The following is an 18989-nucleotide window of genomic DNA, read 5'->3' as shown; positions in this document are numbered from 1 at the left end:
CACCAGCCTTTAAGGAGGGAGGGGAGGTGGTGTCCTGTACATGATTTAATCCCTGTTGCGGTTTCTCGCTGTCTGTCCTAAAAACAATGCCAATCAACCACTTGTGCTTAGACGCGTAATGAAAAACAAGCACAGGATCTCAGCAGACTGTGAACTTGTGTCCTTGATCATCTCTGCTAACCCCCCCATCCACCCCCGTCCTCCAAGTACTGATCAGTCAGTCAAGCAGGAAGTATGAATGGCCTGACTGTCTTTTAATATGCGTAGCTGACCGTTTTTTGTGCTCCTTACATACCCATTTGCCGTCATCTTCCATTGCTGAACTACAGTTCCAATATTCAAGAACAGAAGAGCAGAAGATGGTAGAAATCCTCGGGTGTCGTTCTTGCCTCGCCCCAAATATCAAGAATGCATCGGATGCGCCTCGCAAATGAGAACAATCCCATGATTCACTGCATCCCAAGTTCATTCTTGGGAGGCAAGTTAGCTAAGAACGTTCTTGCCAAAAACACAAGTACACAGTTCCTGGTATTGATAAACACCCCCTGTGACCTTTATGCCCCCTACTGGCACTTAATGCCCACTCCAGTTCCTTTGAGCTCTTTACACACAACCCCCCCCCCCCCCCCCCACCACCACCACCACTCAAAATCAATAAACGCTTCATAGGTGATTTATTTTGGTTAAATAATGTGCACATTCAATCATTGTTGTGTGTGTTATTCTGGTTATGACACGGCATGAATAAATGATAGTGTATAATTAATTAGCAAATAGTTATATGAGAACCTGCATGTACACATTGGTAGGTGGTTGGCTTTTGTTTTCATTAAATCAGGTTCCAGAACTGAAATGCGTGCGGCTCACTGTCAGGGCTGAGGTTTGAAGCACGACTGAGACGCACGTTTTCCTCAGCGGTAAAATTTATATTTGTAAGCAAAAGCTGGATGCTGTCAGATACCAATCTGTGACTGTAAACCTGTAACCTCAAGAGGAAGGAGCAGGGGCAGTAAACACAGTGCGAGGCTTGGCTTGGCTTCTGCTGGGAATTGTGCAACTAGAAACATTACAACTGCAAAAAAAAAGCAACAACGAAACAATACAGGGATGCGTGGCGTTTTCAGAGTGATAACCGGACATTGAAGCAGAACCCCTACAGGCTAAAAGTGTCAAAATGTGTGTGGGAAATCTTAGGGCTTCTCCATCTCAAACGGCCCTTAAACGGCCACGATTTTCTGTTACTTCATGTCTGTGTCTCTTCGGAAAGTCCTTGGATACCATTGGTGTCACTTTGTGACTTTCGAAGCAGTGGTTGCTAGAGGAGCCCCGAATGAGGCACGTTACCTGCATTGTGAGGCAGCGTCAGTTACGGCACTACGGCCATGTGGCGCGTTTCCCTGAGGGTGATCCGGCTCACAGGATCCTCATCGCTGAGGACCTGAGCGGTTGGACCAGTCCAAGGGGACACCCACGTAGCACCTGACTGTGGCAGATAGATGGCCATTTCCGGAGTGTGGGACTGGACCGTTTGTCTGACTGGGGGGTGGCCAGCTGGGATCCCGAGGAGTTTAGCCATGTGGTGGGTGTGGCAATGTGCTGTCATCGCATGCTCCCCAACCTGAACTGACAGTAGTGCCCTACTGCCAGAAGTTGTTACAGTTGTTACAGTCTGGAAAATGATTCACAAATCATTTTCTAGCACTCCCCTTATATAAAACGACAGAGCGTCATTATTTTTTAACAAAATGACTTCTACAGCTACTTTCCAATAAACATAGATATTTAACTGTTCTTAACCAATCGTTTTGTTATACTTAAGTTACTCAAGTTAGAACAAAAATGTTGTTTTTTTTTAATGTAGAAAGAGGGAAATGAAGGAGGCATTTTGGCGAGATATTTTGACGATAAATGGGTTGAGCGTTACTCCTGCCGACCTTATCATGATGCAAATTGCCGCAATTCCGATCACTCTTGATTTCCCAAGACTGTTGCTCCCCCATGGCAACATTATTTCCCAATAAAGCAAATTCACTTCATTTCTTAACACGAAAAACACTTCCAGAGATTCTGAAGGCACAGAACCCAGACTGCAGTGATGAATAAAGTCATTTAGCTTGATTGCCAAACATTATAGTCACTAAACGCTTGTGTAACTTTAATTTACTCCATGAAAATTATGGGAGATCGTGTCTTAACCATTTATGTACTCTTGCATTCTTTACAAAGTCGACCTGACGGTGCAGTGAGGAGGAATTTGTCTGAGTCCGTACATGTGGATGCAATTTAAAAAGGGGGGGCAGATGAATCAGCCAGTCTTCATGCTTCCAGATATTGTTGTTACAGTGCTGTTGTAACAATGTGTGCCATTGTATGTGACGATCCTTCTCTTGAAGTTCACACACACCATGAACGCACAGATTGCGGGCAGAACATCTACGTGGTGCACCAGTGAAATTTACTGCCCCCTTTGAATAAAGCCATTGGGCTCACCTCAGCGAGAGAGAAGTCAGCTGGTGTAACTGTGCCACAAGACTGGCATCTTTTGGTGCCAAGCTAATCTATAATAAGCACTTGCCTGACAGTGTTGCTTTACAGGGATCAGAGATACACCACAGACTTAAAGTCGGGCCAGACGTGCGTCTTCTCTGTACCATACGGGATTCACAGTTTGTTGACTGTAGCATTCAAAATAAGTCCTTTTCTCTCCTAGGTTCAAGTCCCTGCATGAGAAAGGAAAATAATAAAAATGGATCATTTCTGTGCATCGCAAATACGTATATAACATCCTCTCTCCATTTCTGTGCATCGCATATACGTATATAACATCCTCTCTCCATTTCTGTGCATCGCATATACGTATATAACATCCTCTCTCCATTTTGGTGCATCGCATATACGTATATAACATCCTCTCTCCATTTCTGTGCATTGCATATACGTATATAACATCCTTTCTCCATTTCTGTGCATCGCATATACTTATATAACATCCTTTCTCCATTTCTGTGCATCGCATATACTTATATAACATCCTTTCTCAATTTCAAGCAGCAGTTCTCCTGTTTTTCCAAGAATATGTTTGTGTTTATAGGGACTTATCATATAGATTTAATCTGTCAGTTCGTTCCCGAGGTGCTACTCCTGCATAGTGAACATTAAACGTGAATTAAAAGAGACTGATGAGGTGAATGATTCATCGCTTTACAAAGACCCAAGTATAATTATTGCATTAAGCCCGTCACAAACAAAAACTGTTAGTTAAATAAATGGAAGGTAAGACGTTTGATTGCTGATGAGCTGGTCTGCTAATGTAACCTTGGCAAAATTCTACTTAATGCAACGTAATACTGAAAGTGATTGTAGTTGTTATTTATTAGTTTTCTTATTTTAGAATATTTCGCATCTACGCGGAATGCATGTTGGCATCATCACACTATGTCGCTTACTGACGGTTCACATCACCAGTTTTAAAAAGTGATGTGGATATGACGTGAAAAGTGATGTGAACAATTTATGCCATACTACGGATTTCCTGTGTGCCTCTTCATTTTTCCTGTTGCACTAGGCAGTAGTGAGCATCACCATTAGTCATCCTCACTATTATTGCTCTGTTAGATCCATCATGACCTCCCAACATATTCATACAAAGGTAGCAATGCCTCGTTCTCCAGCTATGAAGGCCCAGTTTGTGATTGTTATTCTTTTAACCTTTTGTTTCTTTAGCGGACAAGTTGACACAGTCGTCATCACAAATATAGCAAACACACATTTCCTGGGTAACATATTTCCGATTAACACGACATCTGAGGCGCTGCTGACGTCATTCACACTGGTTAGTTGTTTACCATATTTTATTCGCTGTGATGTATGAAATAGAAAGCAGAAACACTTTTCTGAAACAATCTTATGCCATTTTTGAAAGGTTGAACATCAATTACTTGGAAACTCGGGCCAATGCTTTTCTGACTTTATTTTTTTTTTTCAAACACGCAGTGGCGGGTGAACAAACGAAACTATCCATCATTTTTATATTTGTGTACAGATTGCAGAAGCCATTTTTTGGCCGGGTTTAAACATTTAGTCGAGATGTTAAACGACTTTTCAAAATTTTCTCTGATGCGAGTCCTTTTTCCAAAGTAAAAAAATGTCCCCATATTTGTATATCAGTCTCAGCCTGATTAAATTCAAATTTAATGCCGTCACAGCAGAATAGCGGCACATATTGAATGTTGAAATCCCGAGACTTTTTAGTGTTAGCTGAAGTGAGGAACAGAGAGCCTTTGTCACAGATGAACACAGTTAAGAGGTGAAGGCAGATGTCCCAAATTTACTCGGTTGAAAAATATGTTTTCTTTTTAAGTGAGGACGTGAAAAAAAAAATCAAGTAAACCCAGGAATTAAACTGCCCGCCAAGAATATGCCAGATATTCATTGCAAAATACACTTCAAACCCTGCATCTATTGAGCCTTATTTTCCTAAGTGCTCCGTCAAAACCACAGGATGTTATCTAGGTGCTCGTTCTGAATATTATGTCAATCTCACTATTATTTACATCCCTTAATGCTGCAGATTGATAGAGTGGCTGCATTTTTTCCCCTCACGGTGTAGAACAGTGAGAGCTATTTCCTGGGATTTTCTGGGATTATGTGGAAGGTGAGAGGCACACTCACACTTGCGGGATCTCTCCTCCGATAGATGCCTTACTGTCACCCTACACTGTGATGCTGTAAGGTCCATATTCTGAAACCCCACGGTTCTTACTTGGATTTTATAGTGCCTGATGTTATTAGGTGCCAGGTAGGACCATGGGATTGTTTGGCCGTATGACTTTAAGGTTTCTGTTAATGCGTCTTGTGGATCAGCAGTTCATACACCGGTTCTGGGGGGCATTAGTGGCCAAAGGTATGCGAGCGCTTCGCCGCACAGGTGATTACGGCATCTGAGTGCCTCCTGTCGCCCAAAACAAGAGACGGTTTCTCTTACGAAACTCACGGTCCAACCGATGTCTAGACTGAAGACCGGAGTGTTTTCTTGTGGGTTGAATTAAGAGGAACAGATTGTAACCTGTCTGATTATGACCAGAGACAGGGGTTAGTTTAATTGTTTTCCATGCCATGTGTTGTGTTATATTGTGTTATAGTCACTGATGTGCATTAAGTAGGATGTCCTGAGGTCACCTTAGTCAAAAATGGAAATTATTAACTTTTATAAGGTTATAAGGTTTTATAAGGTTACTGCTTTTTGGTGGATGAAACAGATGCACCCTGTCAGTATCTGTCCTGTTTCATAGCTTTTGTTTTGTCTCTCACTACTGCAGTGAAACTGCGATACATTTAGCCTGCTCTCTCAGTTGCGACTTTCATAACATGTTATTTTTTTCTGCATTTTGATCCACAAAGCCACTGTAAACTCTGAAGGAACACAGTCAAGATGTGACAGTTAGATTTTTCTAAACCAAACCAAATGGGAAAATAAACTTCATATGTTATTTTCCATCGTTTTTTTAAGACCAGTTTAAGCAGATCCCAGTTTCAAATGGAGCACAGATACTCATTTGGTCTGCTCCTCTATAATAGAAATTATGCCCAGAAGAGCAAAACATCTATGCCAATGAATATTAATCCGATATGTAATTGTTCTTATAAGAGCTACTCATTGGCCGTCTGTGGATTGTTAGTGCCTAGCACCACTGCTTTTAGCCTGATGGTAGTTAGTCTAATATCTGCTATTCTCGTGTAGTTTTTTTTTTTTTTTAGAACAATATCAATATCTACGCCAAAAGGGTAGAAAAGTAGCACTTAAACACCCTGACAAGGCAGAAGTCAGAGAAAGGTAACGTGCTGGGGGCCCCGGTTATCTCTGAAACTACCCCACCACCCCTCCCGTCCCCCGGTTGCCGACGGAGATATCTATGTGCCTCTCGTGAACTGGTAACGTAGCTAGGGGGACAACAGACGTGGTGAGAAATGCAGTGGATCTCCCCTGACAGGCAATTTCGCCGCCCTGTATCTGAACACGGACAGTAATGGTTTTTTTTTAACTGAATCTTTTGATTGAGAAAATGAGGGGTTCCCATTTCGTTTCTCGGAGCACTTCTACAATACGACTACACAAAAACAGCAACACCTTATAAAAGACCCATAAAGGATTATGCGTTAAGTAATCTATTCATGTACTTCTTAGTTTCGTGAGCTGTTCCCCCCAGGGCTGGAATGGGCGTCTCTGCCATGCCGTCTCTCGCTAAACGCGTTTCATGTTCGGCTGCTTTCTTCATGATATGTTCAGCAAGTTAAGTCTGAATGATTTACATCTCCAGTTTTTAATTTTTTATTGAAATGAGCAAAACAAAGTGTATATTTCAACAGTCGACAGTTTTTCTACATTGCGTCATAAAAAGGTACGTTATAAGAAAATCTATTCTTAGCTGTGTTTTTTAAACACTAAGTGCCTACAAGAATCAGCTGCAAAACAATTCCAAATGCAAATACAAACTGTTAAGATAAAACACACAATAAAATTAAAGGGTTAGATACAGGCCTATAGCCAGGCCCATTCTGTAAATGTCCATTTAAAGTTTGTCCAGTTGTGTTACTTTCACAGACGAAAGTTAAAAAAGTTTTTTTCTTCCTTTTTCCATCTATAAAAAACAAATCATTGCAAAATATCAGTCAATATATTCAAGCAATTCATAATTTTGGCATTATACAAAGATAAGTCCTTTATACATCTGTAATGTCAGGTTTACAGTTGATGTATTCCTGTTCAGTTTGAGAGGACAGGAAAACATTCAATCAATTCATGATGTCAGTTCGGAGAATGAGCACTGTACATACCGAGACGCTATCTCTCTCTCTCTCTCTCTCTCTCTCTCGCTCTCTCACACACACACACACACACACACACAGTGCTTGAACGCACTCAGATCAGGTGCATGGCACATTAATCATGCTCCACTGTAGGTGTCATTTTCTTCTTGAGCTCCCCATGGTTCCTGCCCTTGGCCCTCAGGGACCTGCCCTTGGGCTCCTGGGGTCGCACGTGGGCCGGCCCCTTTTCCAGATTGTGACCGGAGTCGTTGTGTTGCCGGGAGCAACGCTTGCACTTGCAGGAGGTGACCGCCGTAATCTTGTAGGTCCTGGTGCTGCCGTCCTGGCACTGCAGTCGGATGCGTTGGGTGCGAGTGCGGTCGGTCACGCACTTCCAGCTCTGGCCTTCCCTCCGGGCCCAGAACTTGCCAACGTAGCCACCGATCCAGTTGGGGACCATGTGAGGCGGGAGGCACTCGCCGGCACACACCAGCTCCTTCACGGGGCTCAGGCTGGTGCACTGGCCATCGGAGATGTATTTGGTGGACCGGAGCTCCCTGCATCCGACCTGGCTCTGCTCTGTGGAGGAAATACAAACCGGTCAACGTACATGAATGCGCACATGCGTGCTGATGCAAATTTAGCCTTGAAGTCCCCCCCCCCCTATTTTATAGGAAACGAGGGATTAGGTGCTCTGGCCTGTGGATGATAGATGGTAAATGGTAAATGGACTGCATTTATATAGCGCTTTTCTACTCCTACGAGGACTCAAAGCGCTTTTACATTTCATGCCTCACATTCACCCATCCACACACTCATACACACACCGGTGGCGGAGGCTGCCATGCAAGGTGCCAACCTGCTCACCGGGAGTAATGTGTCTTGCTCAAGGACACTTTGATGGGGTCAGGAGGAACCAGGGCTCGAACCTGCAACCCTCCAGTTGCCAAACGAAAGCACTACCTCCTGTGCCACCATCTTCCCCAAAGATAGATGGATGATCTTTGTACATCTGCTTCTTTTGCAAAGATACACTTCTGTAGGGGAGCTGAGAGAATAGCTTACGCTATTTATAGGCTATTTCCTGAGCTCCGTATTTATGTGCTGTAATTATGAAGTTATTATAGTTTATTGCAGAGGCGTAGTCTGTTGGATTGGTGTTCATCTTGCACTCAGCCATGATTTATACCTGGGATGTAACGCTTAAGTATGAGATATAAATTCACACACATCTTATGTTTTATTTTCATATTCAGAGTTTCACATAATGACAGGATATTTTTAGAAGCAAATTAAACCCATATGTCAGTGGTGTCGGTGAGGTGCTTCCTTTAAGCTTAAACTACAAATCTAGTTCTTAGCCACTATGCCACACCTCGTCTTTGTGCACAGACAGATGTTTCCTTGGGCATTTCCTGTGAGCTCAGGACAAGCCGTACAGCAAAAGGTATAATCATATACTTCCTGATGGAGGAAAAAAAAGCAGACAATCTAGTCGTCAGATGCGCCTTTTATCTCCATTTTCGCCCATTCTTCTCGGTAAATGCCAGAAGTGCTACCTGCAATCGCTTGTAGACTTAACCTTCGCCTTTTGACACGGCCGCAAACGCCGTGTCAGGTGCATTCATTTGCAGTTTTCTACTTAAAACAGGTAGCAGCTTAAAAACTACACTAATACGTCCTACATGAATTATTGCTATTTGAAGTGCGTAATTGCGATGGTATACCCTGAAAAAAAAAACTCGACCTTTTTGTAAAAACGCGCAATATGTGCTATTCCGAACATTTCTGTGTTGTAATTAATGCGGTTAAGACACCTGAAACTAAGTAGATAGTACTTTGCATCGGTGTACCTGTCACTGAGTATTACTTTGCATGACATGATTAGGACGCGACAGTACAGTAATTTTACGTACATGAAGAGCTGAATGATATTGTTTAGCAAGAAGATGTTATTGTGGAAATAAACTCACCACTTCTCTCTGTGCTGCCCAAGCGTTTTCCTCCGTTACGGGCTCGATTTAAAGAAGTATTATTCGGAGTGTCCAGGGCTGAGAAATCCAAGTGGGAATTCACGATTTCCGTAGCATCATTACTAAACGACTGACAGCTATCCATGAAGATGCAAAACAAAAACAACAGGGAGTATTCGCATGTGATGGAGGTCATGATGTAGCTGATCCGAAGCCGGTCCGATGTACGCAGAGGCAGTTTTTTCCAACGATATTGCCTTTTAACTAAAACACCGTTACCATGTATCCATCCGTTGATTCGACGAGCGCAGTTTGAGATTGTGGAAAGGCAGATCGCGGCAAGTTTTATGAATGAAACTAGAGTGATCGCATCGGTGACCACACCCCCTTGATATTCGGCGAGAAGCAGCAGTACTTACAGTAGGTACCTTTAGGGTTTGGGAGAGGTTAACTGACATGTTACCACCAGCAATCAGGATTACCATCTGCGGAGGTTATTTAAATGTCTACAAGTCCAGTTAGACTGACAAGGTTCCTTTTCTGCTAGACTGAACTTCTTTAAGTGGCTATTTGAGAGGATTTGCAGTTATCTAAATAAAGCATTTCTCTGAATAGTTCCTAGTATATGCATTTAGTCATGCTATTTATTGCATTATGTATCATCCATCCATTTTCCAAACCGCATGTTATGGGCAGTGGGGGGAAACCGGAGTACCCGGAGGAAACTCCACGACGACATGGGGAGAACATGCAAACTCCACACACATGTAACCCAGGCGGGGACTCGAACCTGAGTCCCAGAGGTGTGATGTAACAGTGCTAACCACTGCACCACCAAGCCGCTCCCATTATGTGTCGTTAATTATTAAACTGTAATTTTAACAAGCTGTGCATTTTTCATGAATGACATTATTATTGGTGGTGCTTGATTTAATTTATCTTACGGTCCAATCCAGCGCAACTTCCGATTTTATCTATTTAAACAGCTGAACACTTTCTGTGCTGTCACTGGGCTGCTTTTGCACACCATTGCAAAACAATTCCAATTCCTTTGCTGTCAGGCTTAGGAAGAAAAAACGCGGAAATAAAAGATAACCTACAGGCTGGAAAGAGGATCAGTATATTCGACACCGTGCAGTGTGCGCACAATTAGAACTTCTCGTTTTATGGGCCTAATATGCGTAATATAATTACACAGGAGTCGAGATAATATCGTGGAAATACAGAAGAAGAAGAATACCCCTGACAAGCTCTCTGACATTTTCAGTGATGGGAATGATGTCGGGCAGAAATTGTACACGCTGGAAAATATCAGGATCAAAGTTGGCCTGTGTAACTCCCTATACGTACTATTACATCCACATGATATAGAGAAGCTCTTATTGTCGTAACAATTTGGTTTATTAGCGAAGAGTGAAGGATCCACAACAGCTGTCAGAGTTTTTATTAATGCTTAAATTATACTAAACCGTACCTACGTTTTCCCCGGAGAAATCAGAACTGTATTTGGTGATGTCATTATTATTATTATTATTATTATTACACTTTGTCCAGGAATACAAGTAAAAGAAAAGCTCATGAATTCGCGATAACAAAAAATCTAAACTTTTTTTAATGAAAAAGTATTTACTATCTTTAAGAATGCCCATTAATTGTTCATGGATCTTTATTGAACAACCTGTGTGGTTTTGTATTATTCATGAGCCAGGACATGACCGATCTCACACTGTCAGAAAAAACGTGCAGCCCTGGTACAGTTTTATACACCAAGGTCCATTTCTGTACCTTAGTACGTACGTATATTTACCTACAGCTAAGGTACAATTGACAGACTCTTGAGAGTGCAGCCCCAGTGACAAGTAATTGTACCCTCAAAGGTACAATTTGGTACTTTTTAAATAATGGCCTTATCTACGACGTTACAGTACCTCATATTTACACATTTTGATATTACCGAAAATATTGCTAAAGGTGAACGTCTGCCCCCTGGTGGTACATCAGTAAACCGCAATTTTAATGTAAGTTTTCTCCTAAATGTGGGAAGCTGAACCTGACGAGAAGATCTGTTTCTTTTTTACAATTAAGAGCTCAGTCGTGGACCAATACCGCTAATAGTGATACAGGGAAGATATTTCAAATCCAAATTGTCACAGGACTGAGGAACTGCGGCCTTTCAGTGATGCCGTCTGACAAGCATGTGTTCTGATCCATTTTAGTATCAAAGGTTGCACATTTTAGAAAAGACACACAGTGACTTTCAGGTAACGCGGTAACAAGCCCAGAAAAGTCATTATGATGCTTCGGAAACAAAGCAGCCAACCAGGCGAATCAGTCTCCTGCCACATGGTCACACCCTCTGCTGTTGGGGGGTCAGTAGCCCCCTTGGGCCAGGAAAACACTTAATGGGGTAATTCTGACATCCTGTGTCAAGCAAAAAATGACAAATAAGCAAAGCTGAGAACAAAAGCTTGGGATGACATACTCACCAAATCATCGTCAGATCACTGGTTAATCAAACAGGACTGTCCAAACAGATTCGTGTCACACTAGTGGACCCAATTCATTATATTTCTGTAATGCTTGTAACGCCTCTCTGGGAGATGCAGCTTGCAGGACAAGATGACAGATGATTAAATCACAGTTTTCACACTGTGTACCCGGGGTCCGGAACCAAAGACGGATGAGAAGTCAGAGAAAAGTGAGAATGGTAATGGGAAAACTGTGGAAAGTGAGACTGAGTGCCACGGGGCACCATTTGCATGCTGCTGTGAGACGTCCCGCACAGAAGGTCACGTGTTCGCGACCCATCAGCAGAATGGCTTCAACATGCTGCCAAAGTTTACAGCTAAAAGCAGTGCACGCTACCTTAAATAAAGGCCAAGGACTGACAACTGTAGTATTTGTGATCTACCTGCATGCAAATTGCTAATGTTTACAGGGGAATTTGACTTTCTAGGGTGCAGAAAACAAGGGTGGGGAAAGAAGGAATTCTCTCTCCTCTCTTTTCATCTGCCTCCTCCCCTTCCGTGCCTTATATAAAAAGGAAATCCAATCTCACGTCGGCCTCCATTTTTAAATTTGTTTCTAGTACATGTTCATCTCTAAATCTCTAACAGAACCTTCTGGTGGTTTTTGTGTTTGTCAGGTGCCGGTAGGGGCCAGCGGGCTTCCAGGTACAGTGGGGGCCTGGGAGCTACGGTCACATGGTGTGGGGGGCCTGGAGCAGCTGGGGAGAAGGCTAGCATCCTGGCTGCTTTGATGGTTAATGCTCACCCAGGTGCCCAGATGTTCTTCCTGGACATCAGAGGAAAACATGCACAGATCCTCCAATGAGCTGGCAGCCTTCATGCCCTCTGCTGGAAAAAAACAATAAAATCACTAGACATTAGCCAGCTCTGCAGAGTGAGGAAATGGTTAGAGCATAAACCAAAACAAGAACCTGGTCACATGACATCTAGCTTGCAGATGGTCATACACGTAGTTACAAAGTACCAGCAGAAACTCTGCTCATGAGATACAAACTCACAGGTGCTAGTTGTAAAATTACCCTTTGCCCATTGATCTCCTTGTATCGGTTTAATAACAGCCTTGCAATGGCACTCTCAATTGCATAAGGAACTGTGGTCATTCAAAAAATTAATTAGCCTGAAGCTAATCTGAAAAAAACTGCATTATTTTGGCCTCTGCCTCTGGTCCTGGACGTACTTGCAGGTCTGTTTGTGTATGAAATAGTGGAGTTTTAGACGCAGAGAGCCGCAACGCGTCACCCAGAAGGGACAAGCCCTCCCAAAAGAGGGTAATAACATCACCCTGCCCATTGTTGGGTACTTGGGTAACGCTAAACCATCCGCTTTGCACACGTAGCATTCTGCAGTCAGAACATCGCTTGGCCGTCCCCTTGTCACCACATGTGGTGCAGAATTCGGCGCTTGTGAATCCCATCTGACATGTGAGGGCTTTTACAAGAATGTCCAGGTTGCCGTTATGCTCTTCGAGGCAATTTTGCAGGACCCAGTTGATGTGCATCTTCATGGCCAGAATCTCGGTCATGTCCTGCTGCTTCACACATTGCTTGCTGATCAGATCCATCACCCCCCATAACTTTTCCAGGGCTCCTATGTCCACCAGCAGGGGGTTCTCTTTGATCAGCATGACCATCTGAAGAGGAAATGGATGCAGTGAGAGAGAGGGGGGGGCATTAGCATCTGACACCGCGTCTTCTCACACTCCACTATGACATCCTGATAAGTATCTCGGCAGAGGACAGAGTACCAGCAAGAGACTCCAGCAGTATCGTGACACAGAACAGAGCACGATCCTTAGATACCACAAGCTCGCACGGCAAGCTGAATGACAGCAAAGCATTATGTTCTCCAACCGCACAGTGTCTGAGTGACTAAGCGGGTGACAGATTTTTTATGCAGGTACGTGCTGGTGATCCTGGTGGGGGGAGGAGAGGCGTTAATTCCTCGGTAACAAGAGGGATGTATTCTGCACATTATCAAGCACGGGGTCGAAACAGAACCTTCCATTATGCTCATATGACCCAGAAGGAGAGAAAAACTTCAGAACTTTGGATTTGAGTTGCTCTCTGGGTGAGGAGTAGGTTGAGCAAAGAGCAATGACCCAGTGAGACTGTTCACATGGCAGACATGAGGCCTCTGCGTTACCAGCCTAAAATTAGACCCGCTTGGCCCATGGCGGGACTCTGCTTTAGCACGAGCGGCATGCAGGATGGTCCGGTCCGGTCCGGTCCGCTCCGGTGGGAGCGCGCAGCCACGCTGTCCAAATATGAGAACAAGCACTGAGGAAGGTCATGTTGACAGCAGGGAACAGTCCTGGTTGAGTTTAACCCAATGAGTTTGAGATCTTCTAAAGCAGGGAACCAATCTATTCTTCCCAGAGGGTGAAAATCCCTCAGCAACACAAAGCCAAGGTTCATTGCAGGGGTGCCGTTAGAGATTTTGTGCCCAATGAAAACACATGACATTGAACCCCCAACCCAGACCGATCCTTAGGGTCCTAGGGGCTGGAGGCTGTTCAAGCAAATAGTTACTTCAATATACAAGAACTGGTGGCCATAAGTGGAAATTAGTAGGAGAACATTTTAAACTGGATTTGAGGAAGAACTTCTTTACACAGCATGTAGTTAGAGTATGGAATAGTCTTCCTGCTAGTGTAGCACAAACTAAAACCCTGAGTTCCTTCAAATCAGAGCTAGATAAGATTATAAGAACTTTAAACTTGTTGAATTAGTTAGTTGAAATCTCCCCAAACGAGCCTGATAACTCAAAGCAAAATCTTAAGTCGTTCACTGAAGAAGTGATCGTTAAATCTAAGACTGTAAAATCTTAAATCTTAACTCATAAGTGAAATAATAATCAAAACGTAACTGACGCTCCTTTTAAAATAATGAAACTACAGTCCCTGTCTCTCTGCAGAGAGTGAACCTCGGAATTGCCAAGTATAAAAATGACTCACCTACCTAAATATATAACAAATATCCATTCAAAGAGCATGACACAATCAGCCCCCTGACAGCACGAATTTTCCCCAACAATACCATGTTCTAGGACGCGTCAATCATCCATTTAGCAACGACGGCTCAGTCTGCTATAGGAACCTCGACTGCAGTCATTTCACTGCCAGTAGTTGCTGTTCAGATCAAAATTACCTGGAGATGAAAGAGGACCTCCTCTTCGCTGCAAGCTGTACATATAATATCTTCCACAATATGCATGGGGGGGAGTGTTGCATTCTTAATAAAGCACCAATAACACTTTAAACTTTTCACCCTTTCTAAACTTTTCACCCTATTGGGTAACTCAGAAAGCAAAATGTCATCTTAACTACAGCAACACAAATCAACGCCCGTGAGAAAAATATTTCTCAGGGTCTAAACAGGATTGTCTCAACTTTCATATAATGATAAGCATTATCTGACATGGTTAGCTCAGTCACATTACAGCCCCCGGGGTTGGTGGGTTCGACTTCCACCCTCGACTCTACATGTGTGTGTGTGTGTGTGTGTGTGTGTGGTTTGCATGTTCTCCCCATACTGAAGAAGCAATTAAGGAGGGCTGGGCTTTAGAAGGTGGACTTTTATATTCAAAGTGAAGAAACAAAAACATTTTGAGAATGATTGCACCATTTGTATGTTGATTTTATGTCCAAATTATTGGTTTTCTCTCCAGGTCCTGGGTGGGTGCGTAATTCTCCGGTCTAACCCTACCCCTAACCCTAACCCCTACGCCTGAACACACTGAACACTGAACGCAGCAATAAATACCCTATCCCTGTACACACTGAACGACTTAACGTCTTTCAATTAATTTAGTGAATCTTTTTAAAGAAGACAAAAAAGCACCAATTATAAATTTTATTCCTAAAGCTCTTCGCTGCCATGGAGCCCCACCCAGATGGAAATTAGCTCACCAATTCAGCATTCGCATGGTGTCTGATAGGTATGTGTGTGCACAGTTAGATCAAACAGAGGGAAAGCGTGGCTGAGAGGCAAATAGATGTTTCTTTCTCTTTGTTCATTCGGTCTTGGTCTTGCCACGTGTCACTTCAATACTGATGAAAAATATATGTAGCTGAGTCAGTAGTGATATTCTCACCAGGTGAATTTTTATGGAACCGACCCATGTGATTTTCTGCCGGCCCAGACACGCTAGGATTCCTGGCTTTGCTATTGGGTCTCGGTATCGTTCACCTAGTAAAACGATCTGATGAAGGAAGACAAATGACAGAAGTGATTCTGTAGCACAAAGGCCAGAGGAGTGAATGTTGATTTTTTGTCATGATGGCTATTCTTTGGAATCTGTCCATTTTATTGTGCCCCCCCCGACAATCAAACTATTAGTCTATCTTTTGGGAATAAATGTCCCATAGAAAAGGAAGAGCAAATTTCCAAAATTTATCAAGTCCATTTTTTGTTGTTTTTGAGGTGAGACCGTCAACGACCTAAAGTCAGGCTTCCTCATCATGTGTTACAGCATCGGGAACCACAACTCTCTCAGTCCTCAAAATCCAATGAAGAACTTTTGTTAAAGTTCCAAAGCTCACTAAGTGCATATTTTAATGACACCTGTATCCCAAGGAAGAACATGTATGTGCAATGTGTAAATGCATATGTAATGTGTAAATGTATATGTAATGTGTAAATGCATATGTAATGTGTAAATGCATATGTAATGTGTAAATAGATATGCAATGTATAAATGGGTATGCAATGTATAAATGGATATGCAATGTATAGTACAGTAATTTCTTCACTCTGGGTTTTAAAAATATGGGTGTAAAATGGATTTAGTGGCTCACTCTGCACATGAACCTGCAGCCACCCAAAGCCTGGCGTTTGCATGAAGAAGTACAGTCACACTGCCTTTCCAGCCAAAAGAACAAACCTCTAAAAAGTTAGTGAGACTTTCCTTTCCACCTTTTCCTCTCCAGACTAAAATAACTACCAGTCAGCTATATTTAGACGGACTGGGTGGCAAGGACCCTGACTCAAAGCGCGAGTCATGTGACCTTGTATGGGATCCAGCAGGGTCAGCATTCAAACTGTACGGCAATATGCGGCAATGCAACGGCGCATTAAACCGAATGCAGTAATAAGAGACCGTGCCCAGCAGTTATGGACAACCGTGCTCTAAAACCCAATCAGTTATAGCGTTTCATTGAACCATAACTAATTACTGCAGGTGAGCTTTTAATTTGAGGGTTGATTCAAATTCTACTCTATTGCAATCTGGTTTAATAAAAACCTGACTGTTCTGATTAGTGTACAGCCTGGTCCTGTAGATACAATGGTCTAACCCAGTGTTTCCCAACCTGGTCCTCAGGGACCCTCAGGCAGTCCACATTTCTGCTCCCTGGACTATCTGTGGATCCCTAAGGACCGGCTTGGGAAACACTGGTCTAACCCCAGCGTCTTTGTCTTTGAAATATTTCGGTGAAAAGTCCATCTTTTTAAGGTACCGTAGGCCACACCTTGATGGGGTTGATGTTGTAAAGGAGCCCCCCATTGCTGACCTCCTGAAAGGCAGCTCGGTCACTTACCCCACTCCTCAAACACACAAGCGTAAAAGGCCCCATCGAGGCAGACGCCAATCCAACCCCTGCTTCAAGGGATCCTGGTCTAGCTTGTCTGTGAACGTGAACCTGGGTCACGGTCTTGACCACATCTGCCTCCAAAAATACTGCAAATGGTTCATGAGACCTGGTGTTGGCTGTCACTACCAAACAGCATTTTGAATTTCACAAGTCTGAGATAGAAGATGAATAGATTATTTTAAACGGTGCAGCTGTCATTCCGCCTCCTTTCTTAACTCCCTGTGGATTATTACCATCGTATTTCTCATAGACTTAATTTTACTGTTTCCTTTTGGATCTCGATTACTGTAACACGTTGCTTTGGACTTAGCTGCTCTCCCAGTGAGTTACCCTGTTGTTGACAGTTTTGTCTGCCTTCTACTTACCCTATTGCATTGTCTCATTTGTTCAATAAATCCCTCGTTTGTGTTTTCAAGGCTGTGTTTGCGCTTGTACTCCAATGCTGGTCCTGACAAGTAGACAAAGAGAAAGTGACATCCTTTTGTGAGGCGAAGCATGTCGCTGGCGATATGTTTGTTCTTAAGTTAAAACGAAATTTTATGGAACATTTGTCATATTGCTATCGAGGGGAATATATCGCGATAATTATCGTTATCATTTTATTGCCATTTTACATTTCACCTAACTGTAGGTTTTTGGACTGTGGGAAATCACATTCCTAGAGGAAATATACAGAAATACAAACACACTGCATAGCATCTTAAAATATCGTACATCTTAGCAATATCATGGCAGCCAAATATGTGCAGCTATGTGCCATCCAGCGGGAGCAGAATGTCAAGTCCTGTCACATCTGATTTTGACAGACATTAAGTACTGTTTCTGTATAAAGGCTCCCCAGAACGTTCAGTGGTATCTTTTTATTACTGGACGACGTTAAGCGCTTTGGCTGCAACTCAGGATTCACTGCCATGTCCAGGAAAAAAATAATAATAACATATGCTGCAACCAAAAACTGTATTGCTAAGGATCACTTAGTTAAAGGTTACAGGCTTCTTTAAAACTGTCAGACATCTATTATCAGCCCTTAGTAGGCCTACAGAAAAGAGCACAGAGATTCAAACAAAACGCCACTGGTCGTTTAATCCGATCCTTCTTGTTGGAAAATAACGGTAAATCTACGTTGATATGAAGTAGCTTCATTTGCGCCACTTACCACATATACACAGGTAACTGGAAGGACTGTCCATCCCAGTAGCCTGAAAGCAAAACTTCCGGCCCCTCCCTGACAAGAAGAAAATTAGTGCATATAAGTAATGCTGTAGTATAGTACAGTATAAAGCCTTTCTAAGGCGACTGAGTTTGCTGCGGATATATATATATATATATATATATATATATATATATATATATATATATATATATATATATATATATATATATATATATAATTAAAATCACATTCACAGTTATTTAGAAATTATTAAATTAATTTCAAATTACAACGCCTGAGGTGATAAACTTTTTGTGAATTTTAGATCGAAAGCAAAAACTTTAAATAACGTAAAAATATAAACATAAAAATTTCTAACATAAAAAATAACATAACGGCTAACTTCTTTCTTTCCTTCTTACTTTCTTTTTCATGTCAGGCTAACTCGACAATGAAGCAATATACCACTGCAGTTCTCCACAGATTTTCTCACCTGTATAGGTACGCGACGAGTCGACGATATAATATTCACTACAGAACATGTTGTATGTCTGGCGTTTTTAAAATAAACTGTGTCCCAGTGTCGTTTAATTGACAGACACAGAAACAAAAGACGTTCATGTTACCTGCAGCAATAACCTGTAATAATTCCTTCTCCGGAGCGGAGATCTTCTTCCGAAGATGCCATGCAGTGATGTCCTAAGACCGTTTGCTTTCAGAGAACCGGCGAGAAATGTAAAGTTGCGATTTAAGATGTTTATTTTAGCATAAGTGCGTCATTCATAACATAAACATAATTTGTACTAACATCAGTCAACTTTATAACAGTTCTTCTGCGCCAGACTAGACTGCCTTTGGGTTATACCACATATGACATGAAGGGATGAAACACTACGGACCATCGGAGTACACGTAAATAACTTGTTGATAACTGGTCG

At 42.5% G+C, this 18989-nt stretch overlaps 1 protein-coding gene across 6 annotated transcripts; it reads right to left on the bottom strand.

Annotated features, from left to right (window-relative positions):
• Positions 1 to 6312: 6312 nt before the first annotated feature.
• sostdc1b (sclerostin domain containing 1b) lies at positions 6313 to 18939 on the bottom strand. 6 transcript variants are annotated; one of them, XM_048992763.1, is made up of 6 exons: positions 18678 to 18939; positions 18055 to 18123; positions 17264 to 17346; positions 16845 to 16984; positions 8781 to 12938; positions 6313 to 7386 (listed from the first exon to the last, which is right to left on the bottom strand). In XM_048992763.1, the coding sequence occupies exons 5-6, from the start codon at positions 8974 to 8976 to the stop codon at positions 6941 to 6943; spliced, it is 642 nt and encodes a 213-aa protein (XP_048848720.1). In that variant the 5' UTR covers positions 8977 to 12938; positions 16845 to 16984; positions 17264 to 17346; positions 18055 to 18123; positions 18678 to 18939; the 3' UTR covers positions 6313 to 6940. The 6 variants fall into 6 exon arrangements, 4 of the variants coding, with proteins under 4 accessions (XP_048848720.1, XP_048848721.1, XP_048848719.1 ...); XR_007384919.1 differs by lacking the exons at positions 6313 to 7386; positions 16845 to 16984; positions 18678 to 18939 and adding an exon at positions 18545 to 18664 and having other exon boundaries at positions 10210 to 11201; positions 12054 to 12136; positions 12486 to 12938; XM_048992764.1 differs by lacking the exon at positions 16845 to 16984 and having other exon boundaries at positions 8781 to 12136.
• Positions 18940 to 18989: the final 50 nt, after the last annotated feature.

Source organism: Brienomyrus brachyistius, chromosome 23 (genome assembly GCF_023856365.1).
Source record: "Brienomyrus brachyistius isolate T26 chromosome 23, BBRACH_0.4, whole genome shotgun sequence".
NCBI lineage: Eukaryota > Metazoa > Chordata > Actinopteri > Osteoglossiformes > Mormyridae > Brienomyrus > Brienomyrus brachyistius.
This window is presented reverse-complemented; position numbering and strand designations above follow the sequence as displayed.

Excerpts from the sequence above, each read along its gene's own strand:
- sostdc1b (XM_048992761.1), bottom strand. The coding sequence starts at position 18,593 with ATGTTCTGTAGTGAATATTATATCGTCGACTCGTCGCGTACCTATACA. Across the intron at positions 17,347-18,054 it reads CAGTTACCTGTGTATATGTG|GACCAGCATTGGAGTACAAG; the intron begins GTAAGTGGCGCA and ends TCTACTTGTCAG. Across the intron at positions 12,939-17,263 it reads AAATGAGACAATGCAATAGG|ATGGTCATGCTGATCAAAGA; the intron begins GTAAGTAGAAGG and ends TTTCCTCTTCAG.